Here is a 17897-nt window from a genome sequence, read left to right as displayed (position 1 = left end):
CTCTCATTTAGTCTGAGCCTGGAGATGTTCTAGACTTGCTTCTCCCACCTCTGGGATTAGGACAGGAAAAATGTGAAATTGGCCGGGCGCGGTGGCTCAAGCCTGTAATCCCAGCACTTTGGGAGGCCGAGACGGGCGGATCACGAGGTCAGGAGATCGAGAGACGATCCCGGCTAACACGGTGAAACCCCGTCTCTACTAAAAAATACAAAAAAAATAGCCGGGCGAGGTGGCGGGCGCCTGTAGTCCCAGCTACTCGGGAGGCTGAGGCAGGAGAATGGCGTAAACCCGGGAGGCGGAGCTTGCAGTGAGCTGAGATCCGGCCACTGCACTCCAGCCTGGGTGACAGAGCAAGACTCCGTCTCAAAAAAAAAAAAAAAAAAAAAAATGTGAAATTTCCCTTTACAGGATTATACGGTACCATCACATCATTTGTGGAAATTGGGGTGACTGTATAGCTGGGATTGGGCCATGGATTGTGGTCTTATCTGTCCACATACAGCCAAAATGCCTATCCAGAAATCCAGTCCACTGGAAAGGAAAACTGGAACTCCTGTGCCACAGGGGTTCCAGCAAAGGGAAGTCACTTTACCTTGCGGTGGTGGGATCCTGATGTCTTTCTTCCATTTGTAGTAAAAGCTGGTAAAGCTTTTCTTACTCCTGGTTCCCTATACCAGTATTTCTAAACGTGTCGCACTTTCTCCACAGGCATGTGGTTTTGACCTTTTTTTCAATCTTCTGGAAAGGGAATGGAAGCAGAAGTGGGACATCGAGGGCTCTGCTGTCCTCTGCGCTGGGTGTGGAATGCTGCTGCACCTGTCCCTTCTGCTGGCTCAGGGAAGTGTCTTCTTGCCCACATTTCTGTGGGGAAAGGTTTTTAATCCTCCGATGCTTCCATCTTCCTGTTTAGGCCATGTGCCCAGAAACCTGGACTGATCTTTCTGTAATAGTGAACCCCTGGGCCACTGAAGAGTAATATGGCTCCACTGGACACAAAAGAGGAATGGAATCAATAGGCAGGGGGCCTTTTCTAAGCCTTAGGAAAAGAAAATGAAACTATTTCATCTTTGGACTTTTCAATACTATTGGAGTGATTTTTTCTTTCTAAACAGGGAAAATAATGTTACAAAAGCATCTTTTTTGTTATTTGTTTGCATCCCTCCCCCCCACACCCTGGTGTTTTAAAATGAAGAAAAAAAAACATCACTTTTTGTACAAAAACTCGTAATGATTAAAAAAACAAACAAAACATATTGGCCTAGTCATTTGTGTGAACGTGGGCAAAGACTGGAATAGAGTAAGACAACTGAAACCGATTTTCATCCTTTTACTGAGGAAAAAAATATTTAATATTTTTGTTGTATAAGGAATAGTGCCTAAGGCAGGTACTTATACTCCTGACCTTAGCCCCACGCACTCTGGTTTTATACAGCTATAGGACAGAGCAGAGTTGGAACTGAAAAATAGGGTACAAAATAACAAATTGGAGGGGAACAGTGGGATGCAGAAAGAATGAGCAGCCACATATGCCCCAGTCAAATACTTTTAGTCCCTGCAGCATAAGAAAGATGCCAATCAAGTCTCTACACTGGCTGGGGATCCTGCCGGGAGAAAAGATTCAATCACAAGGGAGTAAGTGACAACAAAGAGAAAACTCTGAGCCACAGCTACACTGGCAGAGGGTGTACCAGATTTTGCTACTTGTGTCACACAAGCTAGAAAAACCCTACCTCTCCCATTGGGCAGGCAACCTAACATTCCACCCAGTTCCTTGCCTTACCATACTATGTATTCCTCCTCTTGGAGGATTAAGACCTGGGCTAAATGCTCCATTCCAGGATAAGGCTGAGCAGTCCTAGTTCTCTAGACTGCCTCTTTTATAAAGATTGGATTAAGGTAGGTGGAAATGGTGAGAATTGTAAAGATTTTACAAAATAAAGTAGAACCCAGAGAAAATGTCAAAGCTGCCGCCATGTAGCACCAGCAACCAATTCTTGCACTTCTCTTCCCTGTCTCAGTAATCCCCTACAGAAGGTTACATGATTGGAACAGCTCTTTCTTCCCTGCAAAATCTCTGCTGGTACCAGGTTATAACCTGGACAGTGGGGAGTGTCTGCCTTAGGCTGGTTTGTGCAACAGGGCCACCTTAGGTCTCCTTGAGGACATTTATCTTGGCGCAGATCTTGAGGGCAGGGCCCAGCTTGATGTTCATGGCACTCATAAGATGTTCTTCTTTAAGTAATAAAAGGGCCTGTCCATCAATCTCCTGTGAGCGAAATTCCTCCGCAATCTCTTGGCAGCCTAGAAGAAATGGTGAGAACACGTAGGTAGTGCCGGATGATAGGAGGAGGGAAACTAAATGAAACTGAGCTCTAGCAATGATTAATTCCAAAGTACTTGTCCTAAATTCAGTAATACGAAGTCAGATGGCAAGCTTTAAAAGGAAAATGAAATTAGAAAGAATTGGCTATTTAAAAAATGGCAGAGGCTCACACCTGTAATCCCAGCATTTTGGGAGACCAGGGTAGGCAGATCCCTTGAGCCCAGGAGTTGACCATCCTGGGCAACATGGCAAAACCTTGACTCTACAAACACAAAAGTTGGCTGGGCATGGTGGTGCATGCCTATAGTCCCAGCTACTTGGGAAACTGAAGCAGGAGGATCATTTGAGCCCAGGATGCAGAGGTTGCAGTGTGCCAAAATTCATGCCACAGCACTCCAGCCTGGGCGGCAGAGTAAGACTGTCTCAAAACGACAACAACAAAGCCAAGGTCCAAGACCAAGAAAGGAAAAGCAACTAAATTGTTCAACCACAGAAATAACTTCATTCAAATAGCGTGGAGATGGGAGAAAGCGAGAGAACAAAAAAGCATGTTTTCTTTTATACTGGCAAAAAGATTCTTTGTGATCTTTTTGTTTAAGGGCCCAGAATTGAGACAAATAGCAAGAAGGGTAGGGTAATTTTCATTTCTGGAGAAAACTCTTTGTCAAGAATAGCATATAGGCTGAGTGCGGTGGCTCACACCTATAATCTCAGCACTTTGGGAGGCCAAGGCAAAAGGATCTCTTGAGCCCAGGACTCCAAGACCAGCCTGGACAACATAGGGAAACCCTGCCTCTGTTTAAAAAACAAACAAACAGGCCGGGCGTGGTGGCTCAAGCCTGTAATCCCAGCACTTTGGGAGGCCGAGACGGGCGGATCACGAGTTCAGGAGATCGAGACCATCCTGGCTAACACGGTGAAACCCTGTCTCTACTAAAATACAAAAAAAAAATTAGCCGGGCGAGGTGGCGGGCGCCTGTACTCCCAGCTACTGGGGAGGCTGAGGCAGGAGAATGGCGTGAACCCGGGAGGCAGGGCTTGCAGTGAGCTGAGATCCGGCCATTGCACTCCAGCCTGGGCAACAGAGCTAGACTCCGTCTCAAAAAACAAACAAACAAACAAACAAACAAACAAACAAAAAAGACTAGCAAACAAGCCCTCTTTGAAGAGTGGGGCAACAATAGCCACTTAGTTTCTAATACCCTGCTCCACTGAAAAAAAAATTTTCTCCATGGTAGGTATCATAATTACACATAAAAAATATTTTATCCAAAAATTTAGTGAGAAATGCAGCTACATCATGAAATATGAGAATCAAACACTGTAAAATTACTGACACTATAGAAGATAATGTCAACCCAGAAAAAAATTAGGAAGTCAACTTGAATAAATATTAGGAGTAGAGCCGCTATATTAGCATTCAAGCTCCCACTGCTTTAAAGTCAATTACTTTCCCTCTTATCAAGGCCCCTGCAGGATGATGTAAGGAAAACAACCTGGGTTCTGTTGAAGAGAGGGTCAGTACCTTGGAGAGAAGCAATAAACTCGTACACCTCCTCTACACTCCAACGGCTGGGATTACTGGACAGGAACACAGGGTTGATGCCATGTAATTCTGGTGTAGGTGGAGCTGTATTGGGATTCCCCAGATCACGTTCTCCATGCGCAGCTCTTACTGATAAAGGCCCAGGAGATGTTGGAGAGAGTGCTTCATCATAACTGGAATTATCTGAACCTCGGCTAGAGTCTTCTTGACCCTATAGGGAAAATAGCAAACCAGTGAGGTCAGTGTCAAAGGTTTATTCCCCTCTCTCTCTTCCCAAACCACCCTGGATTGGGCGTAGAAGAAAAACTAATCTTACCACATATGAAATAAGCAGCACTTTATTTGCAAATGCCCAAAATCTACTCTCAAGTGTCTTTTAAATAGAAACTGTATCACCTCCTTGATTCTCCCCATGACCTAACAATTGATCTATTTTCTCTACTCAAGTACAGTGTAAGGATTAATGGATATATGAACCAGTAGTTAGGTAAGAGGTCCAGACACAAAGGGGGTCAGGGTCTCTTGGAATTTGGAGTAATGCAATCAATGTGAAACCAGAGTTCTCACCTCACGCCCTCTTACCTGGGCAAATGAATTGCCCTGTAGGGAAAGAAAAAAGACCCACTTTAAAGGCATCTGGCTCTGCAACAAGCAGCTCACCCGGTGGCACTTGCCCTGAATCTTGGCACGGGCAATGTCAGAGGAGCTGCGGCGGGGTCCACGCCTGCGAACGCGAGCGTAGTTGGCTTCTTGAAACTCTTTCATTTTTTTCCTCTTCAGCCGGAACTGATGGCTACAGCTCACATTGTACCTACAGGACAGGGCACATACAGGATGTCAATAGTGCCACAGAAGACTACCCTGCTCTAAATGTGAATTGCTGCTTATGAGCTGATTTGGGGAAGGGAATAAAAGCAAGGAGGCAGACATAAAATATCAGCTATGAGACGATCCTGGGGAAGGGGTGTAACATTAGATGGAGATATCAGTGCTGAGGGCAAGGAGGAGGGTGCCCAGAGTACCTCTTAGCGCAAGTCATGGAGCAGAACCTCTTAGAGCCACGAAACTGCTCTGCGGGGGCGTACTTCCCACAGTACTCGCACTTCAGGAGATTCGCCTTCTTATCTAACTCTAAAAAACAAGGCATTGCTGGACAGTCACCATGGGTTTCTGCTGCCCCTCAAGCAATCATTAGGCTCAGAGCTGGATTCTAAAATTATTCTCAGGGTTTACCCCCAAAAACCTACACAACCTAGTTGAGAATCCCTAAAACACAAAGTTCAAAATCTAAAACCATGAAGACGTGTCCCTTGAGAACTTTATGACATCTTCCTAATCTTAAGCCAAACTCTCTCCATTTTAGATGTCTTACTAATTTTATCCTAATTCACACTCTTAGATTTCAGATATGATTCAACTTCTGAGGAAAGAGGAACTAATTACTAATGCCTAGAAAGATATAAGATCCATCTACCACAAGGATTTCCAAAAGCAGGGGGAAAATGTAAATAAGAGTCCTTAAGACAGATTATAAAATCTAGAATAAGGAGAACTGGAAATTAAAGACATAAACGTCCTATTTTAGATCATCTTTTGAAAAAAAAATTTTTTTGAGACCAGGTCTCACTCTGTCATCCGGGCTGGACTGCCGTGGCACTATCTTGGATCGCTGCAACCTCCACCTCCCGGGCTCAAGCGATCCTCCCACCTTGGCCTCCCAAGTAGCTGGGACTACAGGCACGTGCCACAATGCCCAGTTAATTTTTATATTTTTTTGTAGAGAGAAGGTTTCACTATGTTGCTCAGGCTGGTCTCAAACTCCTGAGCTCAAGAAATCCACTGGTCTTGGCCTCCCAAAGTGCTGGAATTATAGGTGAGAGTCATCACACTCGGCCAAAAAATACATCTATAGAGTAAAGAATAATTCAGGGGCTGGGCGCGGTGGCTCACGCCTGCAATCCCAGCACTTCGGGAGGCCGAGGCGGGCAGATCACCTGAGGTGGGGAGTTGGAAACTAGCCTGACCAACACGCAGAAACCCCATCTCTACTAAAAACACAAAAATTAGTCGGGTGTGGTGGCGCATGCCTGTAATCCCAGTTACTTAGGAGGCTGAGGCAGGAGAATCGCTTGAACCCAGGAGGCGGTGGTTGCAGTGAGCCAAGATCACACCATTGCACTCCAGCCTGGGCAACAAGAGCAAAACTCCATCTCAAAAAAAATAGTAACAATTCAAAAGGTTACTTTAGCTGGATAAATTCCCCTAACCTTATATAACTCCTTTTCTGTGATTCTACATACTCTGATATATAATATGGCTTCTATGTGTAGACGGACTTCATTTTATCCCTATTTTTTTTTTTTTTTTTTTTGAGACAGAGTCTCGCTCTGTCGCCCAGGCTGGAGTGCAGTGGCGCGATCTTGGCTCACTTCACTGCAACCTCCACCTCCCAGGTTCAAGTGATTCTCCTGCCTCAGCCTCCTGAGTAGCTGGGACTATAGGCGCATGCTGCCACACCAGGCTAATTTTTGTATTTGTAGTAGAGACAGGGTTTCACTAAGTTGGCCAGACTGGTCTCGAACTCCTGATCTCAGGTGACGTGCCTGCCTTGGTCTCCCAAAGTGCTGGGATTATAGGCATGAGCCACCATGCCAGGCCTTATTTCTACTTTAAATAAACAGGTAACTACTATTTTACACTGAGTCCTCAAACACATCTCCACAAGCCTCCTTCCCCTAAATGGGTCTCTAAATAAATACTCACCGGCAGAGGGGCTGTCTACTCCCAAAGGGCCACCTGACTGATTCTCAGTCAGCCCTGTCGGAAGGCCAGTCTGTAGTGGCTTCTCAGACTCCTTCAGTAACTGAGAACAACCCACCTGTCCCAGAAAACATTTAGAATTAAGTTAGCCTGATCCCTTTCTGCTTCTCTATAGCTTTCCCCAACATTTCCCAATCAATATTATGTCTTTGCTTGGATCTCTGAGTTAAAGACCAAGTCTGGTTCAGAGAGAATCACTTTCAATATGTTAATCATTTAAGAGTGGTAACTGGTCTCTATACAATAGTTTGGAAATGAAAAAAAAAAGTAGTAACTGGCTTTTCTTTCCAGATAAGCCAATGGAGAACAGGTTCCTACACCGGCTCCCTATTTTGTCCTCTTCCTTCCTATGGCGCTGAAAATGCCCTAGGAGTCAAGACACCTCAGTTCTAGTCCTGGTTCTACAAACCCTAGGAAAGCTCCTTAACTTCGCTACTGTTCTATTCATTATAAAACAAACTAGTTAATCTAACTAAACATTACAGTTTTAAAGGTTACTTTCTTCCTTTTTTTCTCCTCTTCCTAACATTTTCATTTTATGTTTCACACACTCCTTTTCCTTTCCTTCTTTATAACTAAATAAACAGCGTAACTGAACCATTCTTTAATTAAATAGTTCTGTGCCTTTTATTTTTACTGGAGTTTGAAAAGACAACAATCAAACCAAGTCCCCACTTCAAAGTCCCACCTTGTGGCCCTGCCCTCACCGGGAAAGGTTCTGCTCCTTCCTGGATAACAAAGCCTTCAATGATGTGGGTGAGAATCTGGGGCTTCACGATGGCCTGTGGGGGTTTTGAGTCACCCATCTGTCTAGACACCATGGCTAGTGTAGGAGGCGGTACTGATGGGGCAGGGGTCAAGGCTACTAGTTCACTGCCTGGGGTATTAGCATTCATATTAGCCACTGATTCAGCTTTTTCTGGAAAATAAACACAGATTAAGCAATAGACATGAGATGAAATATTGATCCATCTATTAGTTGAGCCGGCATGATCTTCCATAATAATCTATGTTTAACCCTTGACAATTCACCCTGGATTCCCTGTTTTTGGATCTATTCATTTGTCCACCAACTTCTGGTCCATTTTCTATTCAACCAGATTTATCTTTTAGCTCACTCAGAACATTTCTCTACTCTGTGTGCACTACAACAGCATTTTAGAAGTCAGTTACTCACCTCCAAGACTGCTCTTCTCATCCATGACTTTTGGGCTCTCTGCTACTGGAGATGCCTTGGCAGGAAGCATTGAACCCAACGTGGAGACATCATCTCTCTCCTCCTCAGAGTCAGCCTTGCGTTTGACAGGCAATGTTTGGGGTTTACCCTATAGAGTAAAGAAGAGGAAAGAAACAAAGATGTACAAATGAAGGATAACAAGGAACCACAATTATTACCATAAATAATCTCTTTCAAAGAAAATTTTCTTAGTTCCAGATTTGCCAATTTATCTACTTCCCATGGTACACTAAAATTCCTGGTCATTCCTAATAACTTTACATCAGGACAAAAGAAAATGTAACATGATTTAGTCCTGACCTAGGTCTTGAGACCCTATATTCATGCAGACCAACCAAGAACTGTTGTTTTTTCAAGGACTGATTTGGTTAAGGCTATCTTGATCTAACTTATTACATACCCAAAACCCAGAATAGTATCAGTAACAAATTTAGGAGTATAAAGTTCAGATATTATACATATTAATGTGTCACTCTCTTACAGAAGAAGCAGATAAATACCAGTATTAACCCTCTTAACTCTTTATTCCCCTATTAAATTAAGCTCTATTTCCACTCAGCCCCAGGTCCACTCTCATGCATAATAGTGCCCTCAAAACCATCAGACATCACTCACCGGCAAGTGCACAGACTGCATATAGAAGGCAGCAGGGACCTGGGCTACAACAGGTGAGGAGGTGGTAGCCCCACCCTTCACCACATGTGCTGTCCCCTGCACAGGAGCAAGGGTCATCCCAGGGGCCAATGTGGGAGGGCACTCCTGCAGTGCACCAGAAGCCTGGGATGAAGGTGGCGAGGAGGCCAAATGGGCCTGACCAGACTGCACTGGACCTGGCATCCCCCGGGAAGTAGGTACAGCAGCTGCCAGCTGTGCCAACCCCAAAGCCTGTGCCTGGGCTGTACCTGGCTGTCGAGTGCCTACAACTTGCACTGGGATATGGGGTGGTGGTTGCTGGGTAGCTGACATCTTAGCAGTCCCTAACTGAGGTGGCTTGATAGGTGCTACAGGTGGTTTGGATTGGATGGGGATTGGTGGCTTAGGGGCTGCATCAGGTGGAAGAGACAAGGGTGAAGACTGAAGCATGGGCTGAACGACCAGGGTTTGGGCTTGCTGCTGGGACTGCGAAGGTGGGACCTGCTGAGTAGGTGGGACCTGTGGTGGCTGAGGGGCAGTGAGAGTGGTGGCTTGCGGCTGCTGCTGTTGCTGCTGCTGCTGTTGTTGCTGCTGCTGCTGCGCCAACTGGAGGTGTGTAGCTGTGTGAAGGAGCTGAGACTGACGATGCTGGAACTGCTGCTGGTGGTGGATGGCAATCTGCTGCTGGATCACCACCTGTTTCTGCTGGAGGTGGATCTGTTGCTGTTGCTGAATCAGTGAATGGGGCTGGATTTGTGTGTAGGTGGCTGTAGGAACAATCCCAGAACAGAATAAAGAGAAAAAAGAGCAGAGAATAATAACCATTCTAAATTAAAAGTAAAATCATTTTTCCAAGGTATACCTAGCTTTGGAATTATGCGGTGAAAATAAATCTAGTCAGTATGAAACTTGGACATCACTTCATCCATACTCTTTCCACTGAATCAGACATTATCAACTACCACTAGTCTTAAAGATCCCAGAGAAAGAACTCCCTTGCTCAATCATTTCAGAGCCTCAGTAATTTCTTGTGTCTCTTATCTTTGCCATACTTAAATATTGTACTCTTTTACTCTGTACTCAGCAAAGAAGAATGGTTAGCCCCTCCTCCATTAGACTTGGAGTTTCTCAAAGGCTGAATCCAATGTTTTATTTATTTTCACATCCCTAATACAGAGCTCAGGGCCTGACACTTCAGAAGCACTTAATATTCACTGAAAAAATAGATATTCACAGAGTTAAAGATACCAACATCTTCCCATGAATGACTTGGATTTTACAAACCATCAGCTTAGATCACTATCTAAGTCTTAAGAGTCAGCACCTGTCAGCTCTGACCTAAGTTTCCTCCACTATAAACTGGGATTGACAAACTCTACTTCTCCACATTGCACCAGATTGTCCAGAGATCAAAGCATGTGATAAAGCACTTTAGAAATATAACTGCTAGAGTATGTAAATACCAAGTATAATAATAACTAACTTTTAATTTTTTGTGTGAGTAAATTATCTAAGTATATCAACAACTAAGGTGCTAGAAACAAAAAAGGCAAAAATCAACTTGACCAAATAAGATACACACATCTAACTACATCTTACCCGCAGTCTGAAAGCAAGTATAAACTATCGGTCTTGCCCTGTCACCTAGGCTGGAGCGCAGTGGTGCGATCCCAGCTCACTACAACCTCTGCCGACCGGGTTCAAGCTATTCTCCTGCTTCAGCCTCCAGAGTAGCTGGGACTACAGGCGTACACCACTATGCCCAGCTAATTTTTGTATTTTTAGTAGAGACAGGGTTTCACCATGATGGCCAGGCTAGTCTGAAACTCTGACCTCAAGTGATCCACCTGCCTCAACCTTCCAAAGTGTTGGGATTACAGGAGTGAGCCACCGCACCCCACCTCTCTATTAGTCTTAAGTGCTCTAAGGCATTTGTACTATATCTGCTCTACGCTGGACCAAGTAACCACATTAAACAGTGAGGAGAGAATTCATCCCTTATAGTAAATGCTAAGTTACATGAAGACAAGGAATCTGCTTTTCAAAAATGTATCCCCAGTAATTCCTAGAAAACAGCAAGCAATTCAGTAAGATGTGATGAATGAATAGACAGAGTGATAAACTGAAGAACTAACAGCCTAAGAAAGCGGACAGGGCAACTTGTAAGCTGACTATTGCCTGGTAGAAACAGATAAGATCCGTATCTGTCACTTGTCCTCCGACCCTGAAATAATATGTTCAAGGCTGATATGATTCCCATTCCTTCCTCTATTCAAGGACCAACAGAAGCGGGGAAAAAACAAAAAGGTGAAGAAAAAAAGGCAAAAAAAGAAAAAAAGGAAAATTTCACATTAATTCTGAGAGAATAATGACATTAGGAGTGACAATTTACCTGAGCTAATAAGTGTCTGGCTGGGCGCAGGTGTGGCTGTCCGTGTCAGGTTCATACCCACATTCTGCTGACCGCTCCCATCTGCTTCTGCCTTCTTGGCTGCTGCACTTTCTGCCTCTGTCTGGCTGCCCTGGCTCACAGTCACTGTTTGGGCTGCAGGCAAGGGCTGCACCACTCCTGTGCCCTTCCTGGGACAGCTCCCACCACCCACTCCTGAGGAAGGCAACTGGCCCAAACCACCATGTGCCTGGCCACCTCCACCTGGACCCATGGACCCCGGGATGCTATTCCCACTGCCTCCACCAGCTTGACTAAGGTTGAGGGACTGGCTTGTGGCCCCAGAGGAAGCCTGTGCCACCGCTAGGGCCTGGCTAGAGGCCTGGGAGAGGCTAGAGACAGGGGAGGCTCCCGGAGGAATGGCCTTCTGAGTGGAGCCTTGCATTGGAGGTCCTTGAGCTGAGGCCTGTTGATTCCTTACTGCCAAGTTCTGCACCTGAAAGACATGAAAAAACAGATTGAGAAAAGGAGGACTGGAGGCATTAAGGTCAAAGATTCAAAAGCAGCCAGGATAGCTATTGTGTCATATTCCACAGAATACCTCAGCTCGTATCTCTGCCTTTACAATATACTTTAAGGCCTTCCTACCTCCTAGGGAGGAACTCTGGAACCATATCTAATTTTTCAGCCACGTTCACTCACTAGCAAGTGTGTCATCAAGTGTGGTCATTTATTCCTTCAAAATCTCTCTTCAGTTACCCCTTTCCTCGCCATTCAATCATTCAGCACCTCCCAAAACCTCGCCATTCAACCATTCAGCACCTCCCAAAAACCTACTATGCCTCAGGTACTACATTGGATACTGGAAATGCAGAGGAAAGACACAGTCTCTGCTCTTAATGATGACTTTCTACTACAGAAGACAAGAAAATTACCACTTACGATATAAGATGTATAGATATACACCCAGTACCATAGGAGTACAAAGAAGGAAGAGCAACTAAGACTAGGGAGATCAAGAAAGGGCTTCCTAAAACACGTGATGCTGATCTGACACTCAGTAGGCAATGGTGAAGGTGGGGGTTTAAAGATATTGGTAATAGCATTTGCAAGGCCAGAGCCAAAAAAGGATTATTATTTAGACCAGGCGCTGTGACTCACGCCTGTAATCCCAACACTTTGGGAGGCCAAGATGGACAGATTGCTTGAGTTCAGAAGTTCGAGAACAGCCTGGGCAACACTGCCTCTACAAAAAATGCAGAAAATTAGCCAGGTATGGTGGCAAACACTTGTAGTCCTGGCTACTCAGGAGGCCAAGGTGAAAGATCACTTGAGCCTGGGAGGCAGAGATTGCAGTGAGCTGAGATCATGCTACTGCACTCCAGCCTGGGTAACAGAGAGACCCTGTCTGTGGAGGGAAAAAAAAAAAAAAAGACATTATTTTTAAATATTATAGAAAATATGTATAATTTCTAAAAAGACTGTATTTTTAGAAATTATAAATATTATGTTTGGGGTAAATTACAAGGAATGGAAAGAAACGAAGCTAGGAAGGCAGGCTGTGGATAAGGAGGTAGGAAGGTGCTTGGCCATTAAGGGCCTGGTGTGTTGAAATAAGGAATCTGAACTTTAGTTTGGGAACAGCAAGTTTATCTGTCTTATTCACTGTTATATTCCTAGCACCTTCATAGTTCTGGCACATAGTCAGTACTCTAAAATATGGATAAAGGGAAAGAATGATGCCCGCTTAACGGATTATAGGAAGCCAATAAAGGTTATTAATCAAAATAAACATTCATTTATACATTTATACATTTCTGATTGAAGTATAAATCAATACACTTCCTATTTTAGAAAATATTTGTTATCATATCCTAAAGTTGAACATTCACATACTCTCTAACCCAGAAATTCCACAAGAGAAACTCTTGCCATGTACCACAGGAGGCATGTATAGGAATGTTCATGGTGGCACTATTCATAGCAACCACAACCTGGAATCAACCCAAAGGGCCATCTACAGAAGAGAAGATGAATAAACTATAGTATATTCATACAATGGAACAGTATGTAGAAACTACAATTAATAAACTACAATGACTCCAACAAAACAAATGGATCATGACAATGTTACTAAGAAAGCACTCTCCAAAAGTGTACATACAGCATGAGTACCTTATACATTTCAATACAATTAAAAAATATATATGGTGTCCGGGGTTTGCTTCAAAATACTCCACAGGCAGAGAAGGGCCTGAATGCAATGGCCATGTGTTGATAATTGTTGAAGCTGGATGGTAAGTACACAGGAATTCACACTTTTTCTATTTTTGTATATGTTTAAAATTTTCTATAATAAAAAGGGCATTTTAGAAATACAGAGATGCAATAAAACTATATAAAAAAGGACCCCAGGGAAGAAAGGACTTAGAAATCAGAAGCCTCCTTACTATGGGTAAGGGAAGGCAATAGATGGAACTGCACACTGCTTAATACATTATTAAAAGTTACTGAGTAAATAAATTTTAAAAGGTTATGACGAGACCAACAGTGAGAGAGTGTCATGACCCAAGGCTTATAATATTAGCAAATTCTGTGTACCAGAAGTACAATTAAAAAATTAGTAGTAACAACATATATTTTCTTATTCTAAAAAAAGAAGCTAGTAAAAGTTTCCTGATAGTAATGCAGAAAAGAATTACAAGTAGGTAAGACTGAAGTCAAGAAGACCATTTAGAAAACTAGTACAATATGCCGGTACAGTGGCTCACGACTGTAATTCCAGCACCCTGGGAGACCAAGGTGGGCAGACTGCCTGAGCTCCGGAGTTCGAGACCAGCAGGAGCAACATGGAGAAACCCCATATGCTAACTAAAAATACAAAACATTAGCCGGGCATAGTGGCACAAGCCTGTAATCCAGCTACTCAGGAGGCTGAGGTACAAGAATCGCTTGAACTCAGGAGGCAGAAGTTGCAGTGAGCCGAGATCACACCACAGCACTCCAGCCTGAGCAGCAGAGAGACTCTGTCTCCAAAAAAAAAAAGAAAGAAAACTAGTACAGAACAGGTTCAAATAATTAAAACCTGAATTCAGGCAGGAGGAGAAGCAGTAGAGAAGAGGTGATGGCTTTTGAGAGATATTAACAAGAATCATCAGGATTGGGTGCTTTAGTATATAATATTATCTGGTAATCATTAATATATAGTTTTTCCAATCAGCTTCATTTCCATAATGGCTATTTCAAACTTTCCCACTCTCTCCCTATACCTCAGGCTACCTTCTGTTTCTCCTCCTCCTCCTCACCTCTTCAAAGAAAACAAAAACCATTATATGAGCATTACTTCATCACTTCTCCCTTCTCTCCTTCCTATCAAAAGGCAATCAATCCTTCTCTGTGCTCTACATCCCATCTCCTCCTGCCATCTCAAGGAGCATATAAGATCCACTGCCTCCTCTTCCACTTCTCCTTCTCCACTGGCTCCCTCATCACCATGTATGAAATGCACATTCCCCTCCCCGGTTCCACCTTCCTTTCCTGGTGCTGATAAACTCTTAATAGCTATTTACAGTCACCGTATTCATTCCCACCAGCCATTCACACCCCTCAAACTCATCATACTACTTTGGATTCACCACCCCCCAAACTCAACTGAAACCACTCTCCCTCCCTATTAATAAAACCCCCCTGCCCATGCACGCACGCATGCACACACGCACATCTTACAACATTTCGTTCCCTTGTCTTCATGACACTACAGTCCAGATTTTCCTATCTGCTGCTCTTTCCCATTCCCTCTGCCATCCCATTACCCTCTATCCATCTTGAACTGCTTTTCCAAAGTGGGGCTTCATCCTACCTCAGGGCCCCATATTAAACGTTCTTCTCCTCAATCTGTACTATCTCCCCAAACATTTTTTTTTTTTTTTTTTGAGACGGAGTCTCGCTCTGTCACCCAGGCTGGAGTGCAGTGGCCGGATCTCAGCTCACTGCAAGCTCCGCCTCCCAGGTTCAAGTGATTCTCCTGCCTCAGCCTCCCAAGTAGCTGGGATTACAGGGGTGCACCAACACACCCAGCTAATGTTTGTATTTTTAGTAGAGACAGGGTTTCACCATGTTGATCAGGTTGGATGGTCTCAGACTCCTGACCTCGGGTGATCCACCTGCCTCGGCCTCCCGAAGTGCTGGGATTACAGGCATGAGCCACAGCGCCGGGCCTTTTTTTTAAGATGGAGCTTCCTCTGTTAACCAGGCTGGATGCAGTGGCACGGTCTTGGCTCACTGCAACCTCCAACTTCCAAATTCAAGTGATTCTCCTGCCTCAGCCTCCCAGTAACTGGGGCTATGGGCACACACCACCATGCCCAGCTAATTTTTTTTGTATGTTTAGTAGAGACCGAGTTTGACTATGTTGCCCAAGTTGGTCTCAAACTCCTGATCTCAGGTGATTCACCCGCCTCAGCCTCCCAAAGTGCTGGGATTATAGGCGTGAGCCACTGCGCCCGGCCTCCCCAGGCAATTTTAAACACTGAAGAGGGTGAACTAATTTAGTAGATGGGGGACTTCAATTATCATCTATATGTCTACTACTCTCAAATGTTTATCTCCAACCCAAACCTCTTCTCTGAGCTCAAGAACCACATAATAAAACTGCAGTCTTGGCCGGGCGCGGTGGCTCAAGCCTGTAATCCCAGCACTTTGGGAGGCCGAGGCGGGCGGATCACAAGGTCAGGAGATCAAGACCACAGTGAAACCCCGTCTCTACTAAAAATACAAAAAATTAGCCGGGCACGGTGGCGGGCGCCTGTAGTCCCAGCTACTCAGGAGGCTGAGGCAGGAGAATGGCGGGAACCTGGGAGGCGGAGCTTGCAGTGAGCCGAGATCGCGCCACTGCACTCCAGCCTGGGCAAGAGCGTGAGACTCCGTCTCAAAAAAAAAAAAAAAAAAAAAAAAAACTGCAGTCTCAGTATCTCCTCATGGATGGCTCACAAGCACTTCTAAGCCTGTATGTCCAAAACTGAACTTCACTCTAAATACACTTCTACATTCGTCGTCTCATAAACAGCACCACCGGCCACCCCACTGCTATATCAGATCTCATATCTGGCATCTCCCTTAATTCCCCCATCTATTAAATTAGTTTACCCTCTTCAATGATTCTTCCAAGTTATCCTCAAATATATGCGTTTCTGTCCATCTCCACTGCTACCCCCAATACAAACATCATCTTTCCCTTAAACCGTTAGAACAGTTATTCTCCTGACAGTCACACTCACACCATATCTGTTTAGTCTCCAAAGAGGAAATGAACATGGTATTTAAAAAGCAAAACAAAACAAAAATACATTCAAATCTCTCCATGACACTTCCTTATTTAAAATCCTTCTATAGCTTCCAATTGCTTTTTATAAAAAGCCCAAAATCCTAAACACAGCCCCCAAAGCCCTGCAAGATAAGGTTCCTCCTACCCATCTAGCCCCACTTTGCCAAACTCCAAGAATATAAGACTTTCAAATCCTCAAACAAATCAAGTTCCTGCCCTCCTCAGGGCCTTTGGACACACTCTTCTCCTGCCTCCAACACTCTCCTTTCACATCCTTATCTGGCTAACTTCTGCACACCCCAAGTTAAATGTCACCTCCCTGACTTCTACACCCCATGCCAAAGCTAAATTAAGTCCCTTTCTAAATTCTCAGAACACTTGGTACTTTCTCAATTATTTCCCCATTCAGGTGACTATTAGTTTAATGTCTGGTGTTTCAATGGTCTATGAGCTCCACAAAAGAAGTGATTATGACTTTCTTGGGCACCCAAGGTTAAGGAATGTTTGATACATTAATAATAGCAGTTCTTCCTGGACACTCACTACGTCCAGGCACTCTTCAAGCAGTTAAACACAGCAACTCATTTAGTCCTCACAACACATTCTGAGGTAGGTATATTACAATATCTGTTTTACAGACGAAAAAAACGATAACAGAAAGATGTCAGATCATTTGCACAGGGTCACACAGTAAGTAGTGGAGCTGGAATCTGACCCATCGGATGCGTATTTTTAACTACTGCCCTCTGTTCCTCCACATATTGACACTCAAATATCTGATGAAGGAATGAGTGGATAAATCAAAGAACTGGATATGGAAATGGAACCAACCTCATTCTTGGCTCCCACTGCTATCACCAAGTCTAAAACAAAGGCTTGCCTTACAGCTAGAGGACCCCAAGAGTTTCTTAGCAGGTTCCCTAACTTCTCTTCTCCAGGAACTATTAGAACAGTATTAGAACAGTTATTCTCCCTACAGTTCTTCCTAAATACTTTCCTCATCCTGTTATTCTGCAATGATCCCTGTGACCTATGAAGTTAACTACAACCTCCTTTACTTGGCTTTTATGCTTCACCCTAGCAATGACCTCTTCTATCATCAGGCCTGTTGATTCTATTTTATTTATTCCCTCATTCCAACGCCCACCACACATACTCATATTTAAATACATGACTATGCTCTTACGCTTGCTGTTCTCTCTCCAGTTTTCTTCTCACTCCAAATCAAATCCACTCACCCTTCAAGACTCTGCTCAAGTATCCCAATAAGGCATTGCAAAGTCATGTAACCAATTCTTTTCCAAACTCATGTTTCACTCAAAGTTAGCACCATTTAGTTTAGCACTTTTTTTTTTTCTTTTTGAGATGGAGTCTCATTCTGTCGCCCAGGCTGGAGTGCAGTGGCGCGATCTTGGCTCACTGCAACCTCTGCCTCCCGGGTTCAAGCAATTCTCCTGTGTCAACCTCCCAAGTAGCTGGAACTACAGGCACACCACCACTAAGCCCGGCTAATTTTTGTATTTTCAGTAGAGACGGGGTTTCACAATATTGGTTAGGCTGGTCTTGAACTCCTGAACTCAGGTGATCCACCCTCCTCAGCCTCCCAAAGCGCTGAGATTACAAGAG

The 17897-nt window shown here is 44.2% G+C and overlaps 1 protein-coding gene across 5 annotated transcripts in view; it reads right to left on the bottom strand.

Moving 5' to 3' along the window:
• Positions 1-1312: 1312 nt before the first annotated feature.
• PHC1 (polyhomeotic homolog 1) overlaps positions 1313-17897 on the bottom strand; it is a 26151-nt gene continuing 9566 nt past the window's right edge. For all 5 annotated transcript variants that reach the window (XM_050749589.1, XM_050749587.1, XM_050749585.1 and 2 more), the window contains 9 exons: positions 10952-11444; positions 8542-9326; positions 7867-8014; positions 7397-7608; positions 6633-6747; positions 4892-5000; positions 4530-4680; positions 3849-4080; positions 1313-2301 (listed from right to left, as the gene is read on the bottom strand). In XM_050749589.1, coding sequence (XP_050605546.1) covers positions 2147-2301; positions 3849-4080; positions 4530-4680; positions 4892-5000; positions 6633-6747; positions 7397-7608; positions 7867-8014; positions 8542-9326; positions 10952-11444 — 2400 coding nt within the window. In that variant the 3' untranslated portion in view covers positions 1313-2146. The remainder of the gene's footprint in view (positions 2302-3848; positions 4081-4529; positions 4681-4891; positions 5001-6632; positions 6748-7396; positions 7609-7866; positions 8015-8541; positions 9327-10951; positions 11445-17897) is intronic.

The sequence above is a fragment of the Macaca thibetana genome, chromosome 11 (genome assembly GCF_024542745.1).
Source record: "Macaca thibetana thibetana isolate TM-01 chromosome 11, ASM2454274v1, whole genome shotgun sequence".
Classification (NCBI taxonomy): Eukaryota; Metazoa; Chordata; class Mammalia; order Primates; family Cercopithecidae; genus Macaca; species Macaca thibetana.
The sequence above is the reverse complement of the archived record's forward strand: the minus strand, read 5'-3'. Positions and strand labels throughout refer to the sequence as shown.